The sequence below is a fragment of the Ischnura elegans genome, chromosome 12 (assembly GCF_921293095.1).
Source record: "Ischnura elegans chromosome 12, ioIscEleg1.1, whole genome shotgun sequence".
Lineage (NCBI taxonomy): Eukaryota > Metazoa > Arthropoda > Insecta > Odonata > Coenagrionidae > Ischnura > Ischnura elegans.
Genome location: NC_060257.1, coordinates 41,983,721 through 41,999,176, shown reverse-complemented (window position 1 = coordinate 41,999,176; position 15,456 = coordinate 41,983,721). Strand labels below are relative to the sequence as shown.

The 15,456-nt window shown below is 39.3% G+C and overlaps 1 protein-coding gene across 1 annotated transcript in view; it reads right to left on the bottom strand.

The window, feature by feature from the left end:
- LOC124169551 (5E5 antigen-like) overlaps positions 1-15,456 on the bottom strand; it is a 231,266-nt gene that overhangs the window by 55,262 nt on the left and 160,548 nt on the right. Inside the window, exons 3-4 of the mRNA XM_046548194.1 lie at positions 11,141-11,290; positions 9,600-9,812 (exon numbers count right to left, since the gene is read on the bottom strand). Of these exons, the coding sequence (XP_046404150.1) occupies positions 9,600-9,812; positions 11,141-11,289 (362 nt within the window). The 5' untranslated portion in view covers position 11,290. The remainder of the gene's footprint in view (positions 1-9,599; positions 9,813-11,140; positions 11,291-15,456) is intronic.

Sequence of the window (15,456 nt, the reverse complement as noted above, 5' to 3'; positions counted from 1 at the left end):
ATTACGTTTGACATGAGTGTAGAGAGGTTAAAACCATGAGATTAAAAATCTAATGGCCAGTTTGCGTTCACCGTTCTCCTGTTAGTGGTAAAAATATGAGTTCCCCGTGTATCTAATGACCGAAGCCGAGCTTTTAATTCATTCAACCGAGCAAAACTGGGGGTCGAGTTTCTACGGCCTCAAAACTGTAAAAAGTAAAATACTCAGATGGTCGTATAATTCTCCCACTGCTCGTCCACCATGCAAGTCAAAATTGTCAGTGTGTTGATGTGCGCGAAGGGGCAGAAATTCACCGCAGGGACGAAACACCAGCCTCTCAACAGGAAAGCCCAAATCACACACACATTCACTCAAAACAAATAAACAAAACAAGATCCTTTGTGGGGGCTGTAAGGACATCCGCTAAGGATTCTTGCTCCATAAAAAACCGGGAATCTTCACAGGATAGGCCTGCTAGGGATAACCAGTGATTTGCGGAAAAACACGAAGTCAATAAGCAGTCACACACACACATTCACTCACTTACACATTCACTCACCACACGTACGGGTCGAGTCTAACAGTCGACTGGTATAGGTATCCACTTCCACGTGTAAAACAGTTCACGGTTTGAGGTATTGACATCAGCGGCAGTGGTTTTGATTAATCAATCTATCGAATTTTCGTGTTCTCATCACAGTGATTAGCAGACACTGTACAGTGTACACCCGTACGAGTCGAACCTTACAGTCAAGGGAATCAACTTCCACGCGTAAACACAGTTTTAAGATTGATGTGTCGAAATCAACGATAGTGGTTTCGATTAATCGATATATCGAACAATGTCAAGTCAGCGGATAAGCTGAATGCGAGTGGTTCATTCCCAATGGAGAGAATATCGAATATAACAGTCGACTAATTCGGGGGTTAACATCCACGCGTAAACACAGCTTGATGTATTTTGATATGTCGAAATCAACGGCAGCAGTTGCGATAAATCGATCAATCGGACAATGATGATACGCCGGTCTGGTCGATTCCGAGGGGCTCATTCCGGATGGGATAAAGTTCGTGTGGGAGATCCAAAGAAGGATCGCCAGTCGTTTCAATTAATCGATCTATCGAGCAATATCGAGTTGGACTAGCCGAATCGGAGTGGTTAATTCCGCATGGACTGAAGTTCGAGTGGGAGAGCCTAGAAAGGATCGCAAGTGGTTTCGATTAATCGATCTACCGAACAATATCGAGTCGCCTGGCTAGCTCAATCGTAGTGGTTCATTCCGGATGGAGTGAAGTTCGACTGTAACAGTCGACTGGTATACGAGTTAACTTTCACGCGTAAACACAGTATCATACCTCGTTCAGATTACGATTGTTCCAGCAATCGTTGGAACTATCGTGCATTCACACAACGATGGTTAAAATATGTGCTTCCCTCTAGTGCTGGCATCTGATGTGAACGAGAAATTGACGGTTAGCAAAGCTGTTGAGGTATGCAGGGTCAAGATATTACTGTGTTCAACGTATATTTACCGAATAATGTTTCTTCCGCCCATATTGTTCCTCGCTTGGACAAATCCATGAAAAAAATAGAGCGAAAAGAGCATCATGAACTTTTCGTCTCTCTCTTGTCGCTTCCTTTTCCGGTCTCCCAGCGCCTAACCGTCGTAAAGTGACAACGTTCGGAACTACGTGAACTATTGTCAGGACATGGATTCACACGGCTAGTTCGGCCAACTATCGTTAGGACGAAGTCTCGGACAATCGTAATGTGAACGAGGCATTAGGTTTGATGTATCGAAATCAACGACATTGTTTTCGATTAATCGATCTATCGAACAATGTCTAGTCGCCTGGCTAGCCGAATCCAAGTGGTTCATTCCGGTTGGAGTGAAGTTTGAGTGGGAGAGCAAAAGAGGGATCGCAGTGCCGTCGTCATTTGTCAATGCCTCCTCCTCTTCCTCCGGCTCTTCATGATTTACGAGTTCTCCCACCGACCGGCCGGCCAAAACACACCGCGCCCATCCGCTCCGCAACGAGCTGCTTCTCCTCTTCCCTAGGCACGAGCAGCTTTCCTCACCAAGTAGCACCTCACCCTTCTATGACTCACTCTTAAACCCATCTCCATTGCCTTCCATTCTTGGATGCACTAGCCAGATACGAGTTCAGAGTGCCCAAGATACTGGTCACTAAGTGATGCCCGTTTCGACAGTTACATTTCTACATCTACAACCCATCTCTATTTCCTTCCATTCTAGAAGAAAATCAAGCAAATACTCTGATACATAGGTAGGTTCAAAATGCCATTCTTTCCTAGCGCTATGAATGATAGCAACGAAGTATCGATTTATAAAATTAATGACGTCACTCGCTAGAACGACTAATTGCACGTTTTTATTTTATCACGTTCTAACCTTGTACGTATTTAAAATAGGAATTACTAATCGTTGCACGTTATGACTTTGCATGAATGTGGATGAATATTTTTAATTATGCTTAAAATTTTTATTAAACGTTTCTCATCTACAAACAACCCCGGAAGCATTCTCAATATTCGTGTGGCAGGGAGGATTAGCAAATAAATAGGAAATACTCTGATCTAATCAATTTTCAATTGACCCATTGGTTTCGAAGTTATCAGATGTTTGCGTTGTTAGCCAAAATCCATCAATTTTAATGGTATTAACAATTTTTGGGTGATCCGGAGTTGGAACCCCTTATTCGCCAATTGGCGGATTGGCGGCGGTTTCTAGAACTATTTTCTGAATAGGTTTCTTCTTTGTGATTGGCTAATTTTAAAGCTTCATATCCCGCGCGTTATGGTTACCACATTTTTTTCAACAAATCCTGGATTTATCATCGAAGTGACAGATTTATAAAACGTTCGAGCATGATTTCGATGGAATCTGGGGATTATGAGAAGAATTTTTTTGAAAGAGGTGAAATATTCTAGCGGATATTTTGCATTGTTGCCTGTATGCGGTCAAAAATATGTGTAAGATTGGTGTATGAAAGGTTTCATCGTCCAAAATCGAATTCAAATTGTTTTTTTTCTGTAAAATTTTATATTTCTTATTAATTATTTCTTTTTGGTGTAAGTACAAATAAAATTATGCATTTAAATTGCATTTTTGAAGCAATTTGACATATTTTTCAAAAAGTTTATCGTGCGCTGACCAGGGGGTCCATGTACGGTCGCGCCCAATTTGTTTTCTGCAAACTGTTAGGAATAGGTTTGGCTTTCTTACATAAAAATTTTAAGTTACTGGAACGAAAGCCACGGAAAAACTAAGCGCTTAAAGTTGGCCAACTTGATTTTAAGCGCGAAAAACGGGTACTTTTTTGAGAAAAAATTAAGCTTCACTGAGTGACGTGCTGATAATCAGCCTTTATTCGGGTCTCCGAATTTTTCGTATTGCTCTCACTTCTTTAATTCTCCTATTGTAGGCTACCCCTGCCTAGATTTGCATGCAGAACTCTGTCCGTCTATGTTTATCCCAAGTACTAGCTTTGGTAGTCGCTAAGTCCTTGATAATTACTTCGTCATTTTATCTTATGTTTCGTAATTTGTTTTACAATGCTCCCTCATCACTGTTTCTATATTTTTAATTCCGGCTTTTTTATTTAAGCTTCACTGGGTACAGCACTTGGCCGGATATCGAGGGATCCGGGTTCGAATCTCGGTCAAGGCGAATGATTTTTTTCTCTTTCGATTTTTTGCACAAGCACGTTACAAGTTCACGCTGATGTGCAAGTCTCGACCCTTATTCATTAAATAGTTTTGTTTATTTTAAAAGGTATCCAGAGAGAATTCGTACAACCTCTAAGGCTATTTTTGATGGAAGGGGTGGTATGTTGTTCGCTGACACTGGAAAATTTTCCAGAACAGGCCCTGAATGGAATAAACTTGGTTCTGCGTAATGAAATCTGTTTTTACGCGCTGCTAAGTCCACTTTCTTTGGCTCGTATTCTTAGTCGACCCTGTAGGGCCAACCGACCCTGGATACGTCATCAGCCACTACATAAACCGATCTCGCCCTACATACGCCACATCAAGCCCTACATTTGGCCGTTTTTTGGAATTAAACGGGCCCTACAACCTACAAAAACATGGCGGCCAAATAACGTCTGCTGATCACTTCGATTAAAGAATCTACTTTGTAATGCATATTAAGGGAGACGAGGTCACTCGAACCATTTTAAAATGTTAAGAAAGACAGAAGAAAGGCAATAATAATACCATATTATAGCCACCAAGTTAAATAAATTATAAAATTGACTGAACTAACAAGAACAGTATAGGGGTATACATGCACCTTGTTTCTGCGAATATATAATATTTTTCACGTTTGACACTTGGTATACTTTTGGGAAACCAATACTTCGTTTACGTATAACCATAGAAAACGTATTTTCATGCCACTATTTTCCACATAATAAACTTAACTACAGAAGGTGAAAGCGAATGACGAATCTCGATGATGCAACGTAGGTTCCCACGTCAATGATCATATTTGCTCCCTTCTCATACTTTACTTCCTATCTTTTGCAGACGCTTTCGAAGTCATTTAAATACAATATAACCCTACTTTTGGCTCGATATGAGATTATTTGTAGCGATAATTAAGATACCGACACGACCTGGCGGACGACACTGATTGTTTAATTACCTTGAACCGTTGACCTAACAATACGCCCGAAAATTATCGGACGTCTTTTCTTAGTTTCATAGTTAGGTCCCATTACGCCACCAGAGTGGAAAATTGGCGCTTTGCTATCATCTACGTCATCTCAGGGAACTTGACAGAATCACCCCCTACCACTTATGTAGGGTCGACTGAGAAACGCATCTAGGGGCCTTTTGTTATGTAGGGACGGACATGTAGGGTCGACTAAGAATGCGGGACTTATTTTAAGACGAAGATTTGCCTGTCTTCCAAGACGAGACTATTGTTTCCGACATCGCCCCCGCAAAGGGGTCGTTAGGGAGGGATGTCTCGACACGCGCAACCAAGAGATTACGTCGCCACAATAGCGAACTGCACGCTCCTCAGAGAGTCTTAATTAAATCCCAATTCATCGGATGGGGCGAGAGTCGTTCTTCTTTCGCATTCACCTCACATTCAAGATGTTCCCACCTACGATGATTATTCGGTAACCTCGAACGAAAATGACGACACAATGAATCGTTCATTGAACCACTCGTTGAACGACACAACAAAGATGATAGGGTGGAAAAGATCCGCTCCCAGGGAAATGAGCTCTTTCAGGGAGTCGAAACTCGCGCGCCATAGGAGGCCATTTATTGCATTTCCTCATTTGCTCGTATTGGGTTAAATCTATGCATAAGTGGACTATAGGGAATAAAAAAAACCAAGCATACGACCAAAGTCACTTTAATTGTATGATGCGTCAATCCCTTTCACCAAACACGAGCATAAATAGGTTATTTATTATAGCAATTTTTTTAACAAGAAATTCATTTCAATCTTTACCTCGGACTAATACAAATCAGCAAGACCCTCATTTTAAAAATATGAATCAGGAGAACAGGGCTATAAACGTTACTTTACGGTAAGAGATAGTTTAAGCTATCCAAATACGAACCAGGGAACTTTTTCATGAAAGAAAGTACACAACTTGAGATAATCATCAGATGAGAAACGTTCAAATTTCTCATGAAAATACCCATTTGCAAGGACAATAGTGTTATCTATAGAGAGGCGTAAACATTATCCCAAGTACTCCAGAACCGATTTCACGATTGAAGGGCTGTTTGTGCTGTGATTGAAAGAATATATACAAATATTTATTCCGATTAATATTATTCCAGTTACGCAAATGAAAGTTGTTGTCAAAGGGACATAATCCGTCGCCACAAATCAACTAATTCTCACTCTCATGACGACTGTCGACTTTTCGGCGCCGTTCACGGCGTCAACAAGAAAACAAATGAAGCGCTAAATGCGAGTCTTTCCTTTTTCGCGCCCTCGCGCAGTTGTTAAAAAAGAAAACAATCGCCGGATTAAGAGCGGCGGCGCGGTCCCGGCGCGAATAACTCTATTCGCAAAACCTCTCTCCTCCTGCCTCATGTGTTCCTCAAAGGGACAGCTGGAGCCAATTATGTGGCAGAGATCTCCGGAAAGAGAGTTGGAGGAGAGGGGGAAAATTGCTCTCAGAGTTAAGAGCGGCACAAGCAGAGGCGCCAGAAAGGGACTCAAGCGGTTTGGGACTATTTTAACTTTTAAATGCTATTTTTTGCCAACCCGATCAACAGAAACTTAAATGGTCCTTATCCTTGCAATAAACGATACGATCAGTTGCCCATACTTGGGACCGCCATCTAATTTGGGAATAAAGGGGACATTTTACTTTTCAGGTTGGCTACCATGATGTAAACAGCATGGGCGCTAAGATTGGCATATATTGTTGCATAATATCTTACTGCCCTCATAGAGCAGCGTTTATTTATTAAAAGGACTTGTGTTAATTGCAGGTAAATTTTGTTTTTTAAATGTTTGTTTTGTTACTGTTAAATCTAAATAAAAAATCTATTACAGTGTCGCAAGTCAGCGTTAGTTAATTTTAGTTTTTTTTTCAGAATATCGGCATTTGAAAACAAAGCCACCATTAGCGTCCATACTGTTTACATCATGGTAGCCAACCTGAAAAGTAAAAAGTCCCCTTATTCCAAATTTAGATGGCGGTCCCAAGTACGGGCACTGATCGTATCGTTTATTGCAAGTAATGGGGAGTTATCACTAACTTGAGAAAAAAATAAATAAAAAAGAATGGCGGGTTAATAATTTCTTATTTTCAAAGTACGAGGGCTTTTCAGAGTTTTGGCTAAAATTTACAGTTAATTCTTAAATATGGACGTGAGATTTAAAAAAAATCAAGGATATATTACACGATCATAACAGGATAACGAAGAGTATTTTTCACTACAATAACTTTTAATTCGACGCGATTGTCAATGTTATTACATCATACGTCATCGATGATGTAATGGCATTAAAACCTGGATCCAAATGAATTGCGTGTTTGAGGTAAATCACACGTCGTTATCCCTAAAAGAAAAAAATCTTAATTCCGCAATATATTTCCCTCAAGAATCAAAAGGTTCAATGCATCAAAAATTTTATTTACAGATAATAGCCGGCTTCCTTAAGCCGGCCGGCTACTATGCATCTACGGAATAAAGTAGTGACAGTTTCACGAACATATCAAATGAAGGAGGGTGTGTTCCACAAAAATGTGATGCGGTATCAATATTATTAGATAATAGTCAGGGTGTACCATGAGTTTACCCTAAAACTGATTTAAGTAGTAACATTGAAACTAGGATCCAAGTTAATTATTTTGAAGGTAAATAACACATCGTCATTCCAACAAGTACAAAATCCAAATTCCTGTTTATATTTACCTCAAGAATCAGCACATTTTATGCATCAAAAATCTTATTTACAGATAATAGCTACCTTGCTCTCTCAAGCTACTACACATCCACGGAATAGGAGATTCCTTTGTATCCTAATTAAATAGAAGCTGCTCAACAAGTTTCATTTCTTCTGGTTGAAATTACTGGTCATTGTCAAGGTAAGTAGTTATCCCTCAATAGACCTCTATCATTTTATTTGTAAAGAAATTATATTGAAAGAATCACATAAGAAATTAATTTTTTTTAATTTTTTAAATCACAATTTTTTTGTGACATGGAAAGCCAATGGAAATGCAATGATTCTTACTCAGAAGTAATTTCTTTCTCTCTCGTGGTTGATAACAAACCATTCCACTAATACACATTATATGCATTAATTTTCAACACTACATTACGACCATAGGATGCCTACATTTTCCAATCATATCGGCAACTTATTCAATTTGAGCTTCGTCCACATTAATTCTGATTATCGCTTCCTTGACGGAATCGTATTCCCTTAGGAAATGGAAAAAATCAGCATATAAAATACTCCAATAGATTCCAGTAAAACATTTATACTCCTAATCTTTACAAATAAAATTTCCAATCGATAAAAACTACATGGAAATATTTTTCATCGTCAGAATCTGCACATCAGACACACCACGTGGCCTCAGATTTTACCAATTCCATCTTGATTGTAGAAAAAGAAGCCTATTATTATTTTTTTATTCATTCGTATTCCACCGAAAAAAGCTCTACTTTGACTTTTACATCGGGGCCCTTCAACAAGTTAATCACTAAATGTAAGCGAACATTCATGCCCTGTCCGTGACAGAGTCCTCTGAATGGCAGTTCCCTACACTACTCCCACATAGGGTTGTGCACTTAGACGTAGTGTACTATCGACAATCCAGAGGACTCTTGTCCGCGAGCACCTTCAGCGCTGCCATCCGTGATTTCAGTCTCGATATTCCAACGCTGGAAGGAGGTGGCATCTTTTGGTTAGGGACTCGTTTGTTTTTGAACTGCAGCAGTGTGGAGGAAGCCATGGTCCGTCTCGAAGAAGCATGATTTGCGCAAATTTGGGCGCATTTTTACTCGCTTTTTCTTAAATAGCTTCGTCTATTTATCCGTTAGAATCTTGTTATTGATTTTTCACCCACTTCCTATTGTCGGATCGGCTTGTAATTTTGCACAATTGCTTGCTTCTGATGAAAATACAATGTTTAAAAGTCAGACATTTGAAATTTTGTTCCATTGTGGCCTAATTAATTAATACAAGGAGGTTGTTATATACTGGAGGGGGCACCAGTGGTTTCGAACGTGGAGCGAAGTGTGGCCGGAATGGGGGTGCTTGGGTAGGATTAGCCAAGCCTACATTGACCAAAACATTGACAATCCCATAAGGGTCAATGCTAACTATTTTATGGAATTTTTTGGTCATAACTCGTTAATACATTAAAATAAACTATGGAGCGCACAATGTATACCTTTCTTTCGTACTTCACTGGTAGGCTTCGCGGAGTTAAGACTCAAACATCTTTTCACAGGGAAAAATTATTATCAACTACAACGATTACGTTTTACAACCAGCTCGGCTGTAAATAAAATTTTTCGAGTGTTAACTGGTCATTTCCTTGCACTGATAACGGTATTTAATTTTGGGAATCCAACAATTACAGTACAAAAGTATATTTTCAACGATATCCCCACCAGCAAATTGGCTAAAGGCCGTTTTACACGGAGCACGGAATTGTGGAGGTTAGAACTGCATTCATTTCTATAATGGCGTGGAATTGCGCAAATGCATGAACGAAATTAGAACAGGGGCTATTTTGCCATCTCACGTCCACGCATTCTCGCATGTGTTCTAGCAATTCACCACTTTATACGACGCAATTTTGACTGCGCCTTCGTACACACGTCAGATTGTGCAAGTACGTGCCCCGTGTAAAGCGGCCTTAACAGACACAGAGTTTATACATTCATAGAAGTATCGTGAATGATGGAAAAAATCCGATGATAATCACCGGCGAAATACTAATGATTATGGTAGCATTTTTCACTTAATGAAGTGCATTTTCAGAGCAAAACTTAGCCAACTCAAAATATCAGGCGGAGACCAAGTCCAAAAATTGTCAAACCAAGATGGCGGAGCGTTTACCACGCTAAAAACTCGGAAACAGTTACTCACTTGTTTGGGTGGCTTTCGTCCAGGTATCCTCGGATGGACTGGGGCCTTTCTGTTGGCCGGCCCTTCCTACGTCTCCTCTTCCACCAGTAGTTCCTTTTCCGTCCGCGTGGGGGCGCGGGCGGTTGAGAGACGCTCATGAAGCCAGGGTGGAACCCCTTCCCCAGGATCAGGTGCAGCTCAGTGGCGTTCAGATCCTGAAGCCCTGGATCATACCTGTCAATTGATTCCACATTCAAATTAGTACCTTCTTATACTCAGATCTTTCCCATGTAATTGAAAGTTTTCTACTATTGAAGAGTGAAAACAAAGTTTTGTGACCTTCACAGTGAAATTAATTGTGACGACCCAGGTTCACTATAAACTTTGATTTTACATTGGAATCAGTGCCTTATTATAACCAGTTGATTTAAAAATTAATTATAAAGTACAAATTCGGAAACTTGAGAAAAAAACTTTTTTAACATTAATTGAGGCGACATAGGTTAATTTAGGAAAAATGTCATTCTAAGTCGTGGCCAAAATTAAACGTAGACAAAAAGTGAACATAGGTTACTAAAATTAACCTCAAATTCATGAACAGTTATAAATATCGATCAATACGATAATGGATCTAATAAATATTAGCAGTCTTTAAAGCCAAAATAAAATTCAACGAGTCTTGAGTATGTGTATAAAATACTACCTTGGCCATTACAAAGATGAAAATTCGACTTCTTTAGAAGCCATTTGAATTTTGATGTACTGTTAAGTCTGTGTCGCTGTGCTCACGATTTGAATTGATTTTGGCTAGTTGCCTCGGTAGCTTAATCTGTCTATAGGTCTCCACCGGAAATCGGGGTTCCGGGTTCGAATGCCGGTCAAGGCGAATAGTTTTTCTTTGAGGATTCTTCGCACAATTTGTGCATCGCGGGTGATTCCGTAAATATATCACCGTGGATAGTCCCGGTACACCTAAAACCATTTCAATTTTGTTTTGTTTTAATGTACGACTGAATTCAACTCCACTACTCTTACCGTGCGCACATTGCCACAAAATTAAAATGGCTACTAAGTCGCATTTTCATCGTAATGAAATTTTTCCATATTTCCCGATCTTATATACAGAATCTGAATCCACGTAAATTGACTGTAGTTGATGACATCTCAATAGGCATGCGGCGGGAGAGTTTATGACAACGACCACTAACCCAAGTGACTATAAAAAAAATTAAGAGTATAATGTGATATTATATTCCGACCACGAATTCTAATGGCTTACTAATGTGCTAATAAAATAAATGGGGAGACATAGCCGGTAATTAAAATGAATCAATACTAGAAAAATTAAAATAAACACGTGAATGATTTTGAAAGCAGACGGAGGAGAGAAATTTTTAAATCCGAGGGAATGCATACGATTAACCTAGGATATAATAACTTAACTCTTGTGAAATATTCGAACTGAATTCATCTGTGAACCAAAATCAACTAACTTTCACTCATTTCATTTTATGAATATGCTTATTGCATTAAAATTGAGTATATGCAGATAATTGGCTCACTTTTTGAGCGGTGATTCTATGAGGTCCGGCACGGGCAGCTCTGGGCTCGAACGGAGACCTTGTTCGTGTGGAGACTGTCCGTGAGTGCTCCGACACCAACTTCCCTCCACTGCCAAGAGCACCAAGCACCACGAAAGCACCAGAGCCATCCTGCAGAAGGAAAAAAAGAGAAGGTAATGACGGTAAGCATTATTATTATTATTATTATTAAAATATTCCACCAATTAAGGTAGGTTAACATGGAGTATTTACGAAGTTGGGGAAACCGGGACTACTAAGGTAAAGGGGCATGTCGGTATATTGTGGATATTTTGTAAACTAAACGGGCCAGTTCGTTGAGACTTTAGACTTGAATTGTGCCTGGCGCCCAGCATCCCCACCACTCAAAATACTGTCAATGGACTGCCTTTGAGAAGTAGACTTCCTCAAGCTAATTTTTCGTTTAATTAGCTTACCTTCCGTGTAATTAACTTACATAGCTTGGATCGTGTGATTTATGACCCGCTTTATACAATTCCTCTACGTTCCTCCATTGCTTACCTATACTAAACTAGTAAAATGTTACGTAATCAGTGTAGTAGAGTTTTTAATAGCAATTATTTATATGAGTAGAGTTTCGAGTAGAGTTATTTATATGTAGTAGAGTTTTGAATAGCAATTATAGACAAACTACAAACACTACTACAAACTACTCTATCAAAGCCAAATTTGACTTCATGGAATTATTTGGCCTATTCTCCATTCTTCTCCCTCCGTGTCCCTTACCGTTAAAGTAAGAACTCGTCTCTTTTCCATCTACCTCAGCACCGTTTATTCATCTTTGACTCGGAGATCTCTTACCTACCGGCTACCTTCAACCAGCAATTCCATCAAAACTCTTCCTATTGATATGACATCATCAATTTCATCACATCCGCCATCAGAAGACTTCCTCTCTAGATCCCCCTTCCTTTTCCCCGCCTAAATTACCAAAAGAGCGGATGAGGCGGTTGTCTTAATGATTTAATACATGATATCCGACTTTATTTAATAAGTATGTTTTGTTTCTTTTGTTAGAAATTATTTAACCCTTTGTTAATAAATGTAATGTAAAAGGTATTCTTGACTGTTTTCGGATTTGATGCAAAATTATATAAAATTCTGGAGTCCCCCATCTTTCATGGATTTCCCTCTTCATAGAAAATAAGGCATACTCCCTTTCATTTTATCTAAAAGTTCTATTCTCTTCCTTCCTCTCCCTCGTTTACCCAACATTCTACCCTCTCACACTGTTTTCAACATGCCCTCCCCGCTCATTACTCACAAACATTGTCAGTGCAAATCTTCTGTTCCCAAGATATTTCATCTAGGAACTGTCTCTCCTCACTCACCATGTACAGCACTTCATCGCTCTTCTTCCTTTCCATCTACATCACCTTCTCTATTCTTTTCCACAGCCACATCTTGAACCCCTACAGTATTTTCTCGTCCTTCTTCCGAGATGTCCATGTTTTCGCACCGCAAAGCGCTACAGTTCAGATCAGACTATTCACAAGTCTATTCTTTCTAGGAATTCTGTCAATTTCTCTTCATTTCCGTCAATTTCGTAAGATTTTTATCCATCTCAGTCAATTTCTCTGTTCTTCCTTCCATTTCCGTATAATATCTTTGCTTTTATTCATCTCTGTCCATTTTTATGTATTTCTGCCCATTTCAATCAATTTCGGTATATTTACTTACATTTTTAACCGTCTCTGTCCATTCCCATCTATTTCTGACAATTTCAATTCATTTATGTCGATTATGTATATTTCTTTCCATTTCCGTATATTCCGAATATCTTGTATGCTGTTAGGCACGATGTGGTGGAAGTTCGTAATATTGTTGAAATGACACATTGCAATATTTCCACTTATAGATTTATTTTACACTACGCGTTTCGTCGTTACAACGACATTTTCAAGTGTGAAAAAAGTCTTAAAGATTTTCCTTATATATCTTGGTGCTTGAAAGGGGGGGGGAGTAAGATGGAGAATGGGGTTTGGGTGGCGAGAAGTGAGGATATTGAAGGCTGTGGGGGGGGGGGGGGGTGAAGGGTCGTTTTTAGGGTCTCGAACTGAAGCAGGGTGAGGGGGAAGGAAAGAAAGGTTCTAGGATGGGTGAGGGTACCCCGCACTCATTCACTGTCTTCTTTCGGGTTGTGGTTGTCCGGATGGAGTCCTTGCCCAGATGATCTTCTCCTCCTGGGTAGTTGACCCCGTGTCCTTCTTCTACTGTTCTTCTGCGGTGTGAAAGTGGGGGTGTAGTGTGGAAAGGGTTTGTACAAAAATTTTTTTTTTCTTTAAAAAACCTTTGGATATAGTAACGTATTTTTTCCGGGGTCAACTGTGACGGTTGGGAATCTTGGAAGGTTGGGGATGATCACCCTCACCCATCCTAGAACCTTTCTTTCCTTCCCCCTCACCCTTTCCTCAGTTCGAGACCCTAAAAAACGACCCTTCACCCCCCCCCCCCCCCCCACAGCCTTCAATATCCTCACTTCTCGTCACCCAAACCCCATTCTCCATCTTACTCCCCCCCCCTTTCAAGCACCAAGATATATAAGGAAAATCTTTAAGACTTTTTTTACACTTGAAAATGTCGTTGTAACGACGAAACGCGTAGTGTAAAATAAATCTATAAGTGGAAATATTGCAATGTGTCATTTCAACAATCCGTATATTCCCTTTAAGTTTTGACCATCTCTGTCCATTTTCATGTATTTCTGAGCATTTTTTGTAATTATGTCTGGTTAAGAAATTTGTGTGCATTTCTATCCTTTTGCGCCTTTTTCCTTGTATCTTTATCGATCTCTGTCCATTTCTCTGCATTTTTGTCGATTTATGCACATTTCTGACTATTTCTATTCATTTCCTTATATTTCATTTAATTTTTATCCATCTAAATTCATTTCCATCCAGTTATTGCGTCCATTTCAATCGAATACTCAACATTTATGCACATTTCTGTCCATTTCCGTATATTTCTTTAGATTTTTATTCATTCTAGTCCTGTTCCATCTATTTCAATCCATTTCTCTTCATATATGTCCATTTATGCACATTTGTATCTTTTTCCATCCATTTACTTATATTTACTTAAAAATTTTTTTATCCATCTTCGTCCATTTAAATCAATTTATATGCATCTATGTCCACTGGTGTACATTTATGATCATTTAGGCACATTTCTCTTGATTTCCGTATATATCCTTGAATTTTTATCTATTTCAGTCAATTTCCATATACTTCTATCCATGTCAATGCATTTCTGTCAATAATCTTAGATTTTTATACATTTCTCTTCATTTCTGTTTAATCTCGTCCATTTCCTTAAAATTTTATCGATCTCGTCTACTTCTATCCATTTTGCCAAATTTTGGTCCGCATATGCAGATTTCTGCACGTTTTTTCCCATTCCTGTCCTTTACTATCTATTTTCGTCTATTTACCTAGATTTTCATCACTCTTTGCTAATATTTATCTATTATCGCCTATTTACTTAGATTTGTATGCATTTCTGCCTTATTCCGTCCACTTCGGTCCATTTTAATACCTACATTTCATCGCATTCATGCACATTTTTGTTCATTTCCATCAATTTTCGTCAATTTCGTTTGATTTTCATCCACACAAGTCCATATCTCAGCATTTTCGTCCATTTCGATCCATTTCCACACATATCTGTCCAATTTTTATAATTTTCTATCTATTTCCACCCATAACTTGACAATTTCTCAACAAGCGCATACAATTTCTCAGATTTGAAAAAAAACCCTCAGTGTGAGGCTAGTATATCCTACGCGAAATCGGGGTATTCTGTGCGAGATAAGGTTGTTGACATTCCCGCTGGCGACATTTTCCCTGAACTGCGTACGTGTAACTCCTCAGATCTCTAATATTGTTTTGTCTTCACCATGATATCATCGTCCACTTTTGGTGCCGGTGGCAGCGTTTTTTTTCTTCCAACTTCCAGCACACTCCCATGCAAATTGTATCTGGATCGAGCGAGTTTTCACTCTCATTCTTCAGCCCTGATTACCTCATGTTTCTCCATCAGTCACAATCCACTCAGATATACCGTTGACTGCATACGTCACTTCTCTTTTCGGCCGACTTCTATTCTCGCCGCGAACTTTTCACTCGCTACATCCCCGCTAAACTCAGTGATTCGACTCTAGCTCTGTAAAGATCAGTGGCGGCTGGTGGTAATTTATCTAGGGTGTGCACTGTGCATTAGAGCAGATATAGGATGATTTAATTATATTATGTTAATCGTAATCCATGAGCGTCATATTT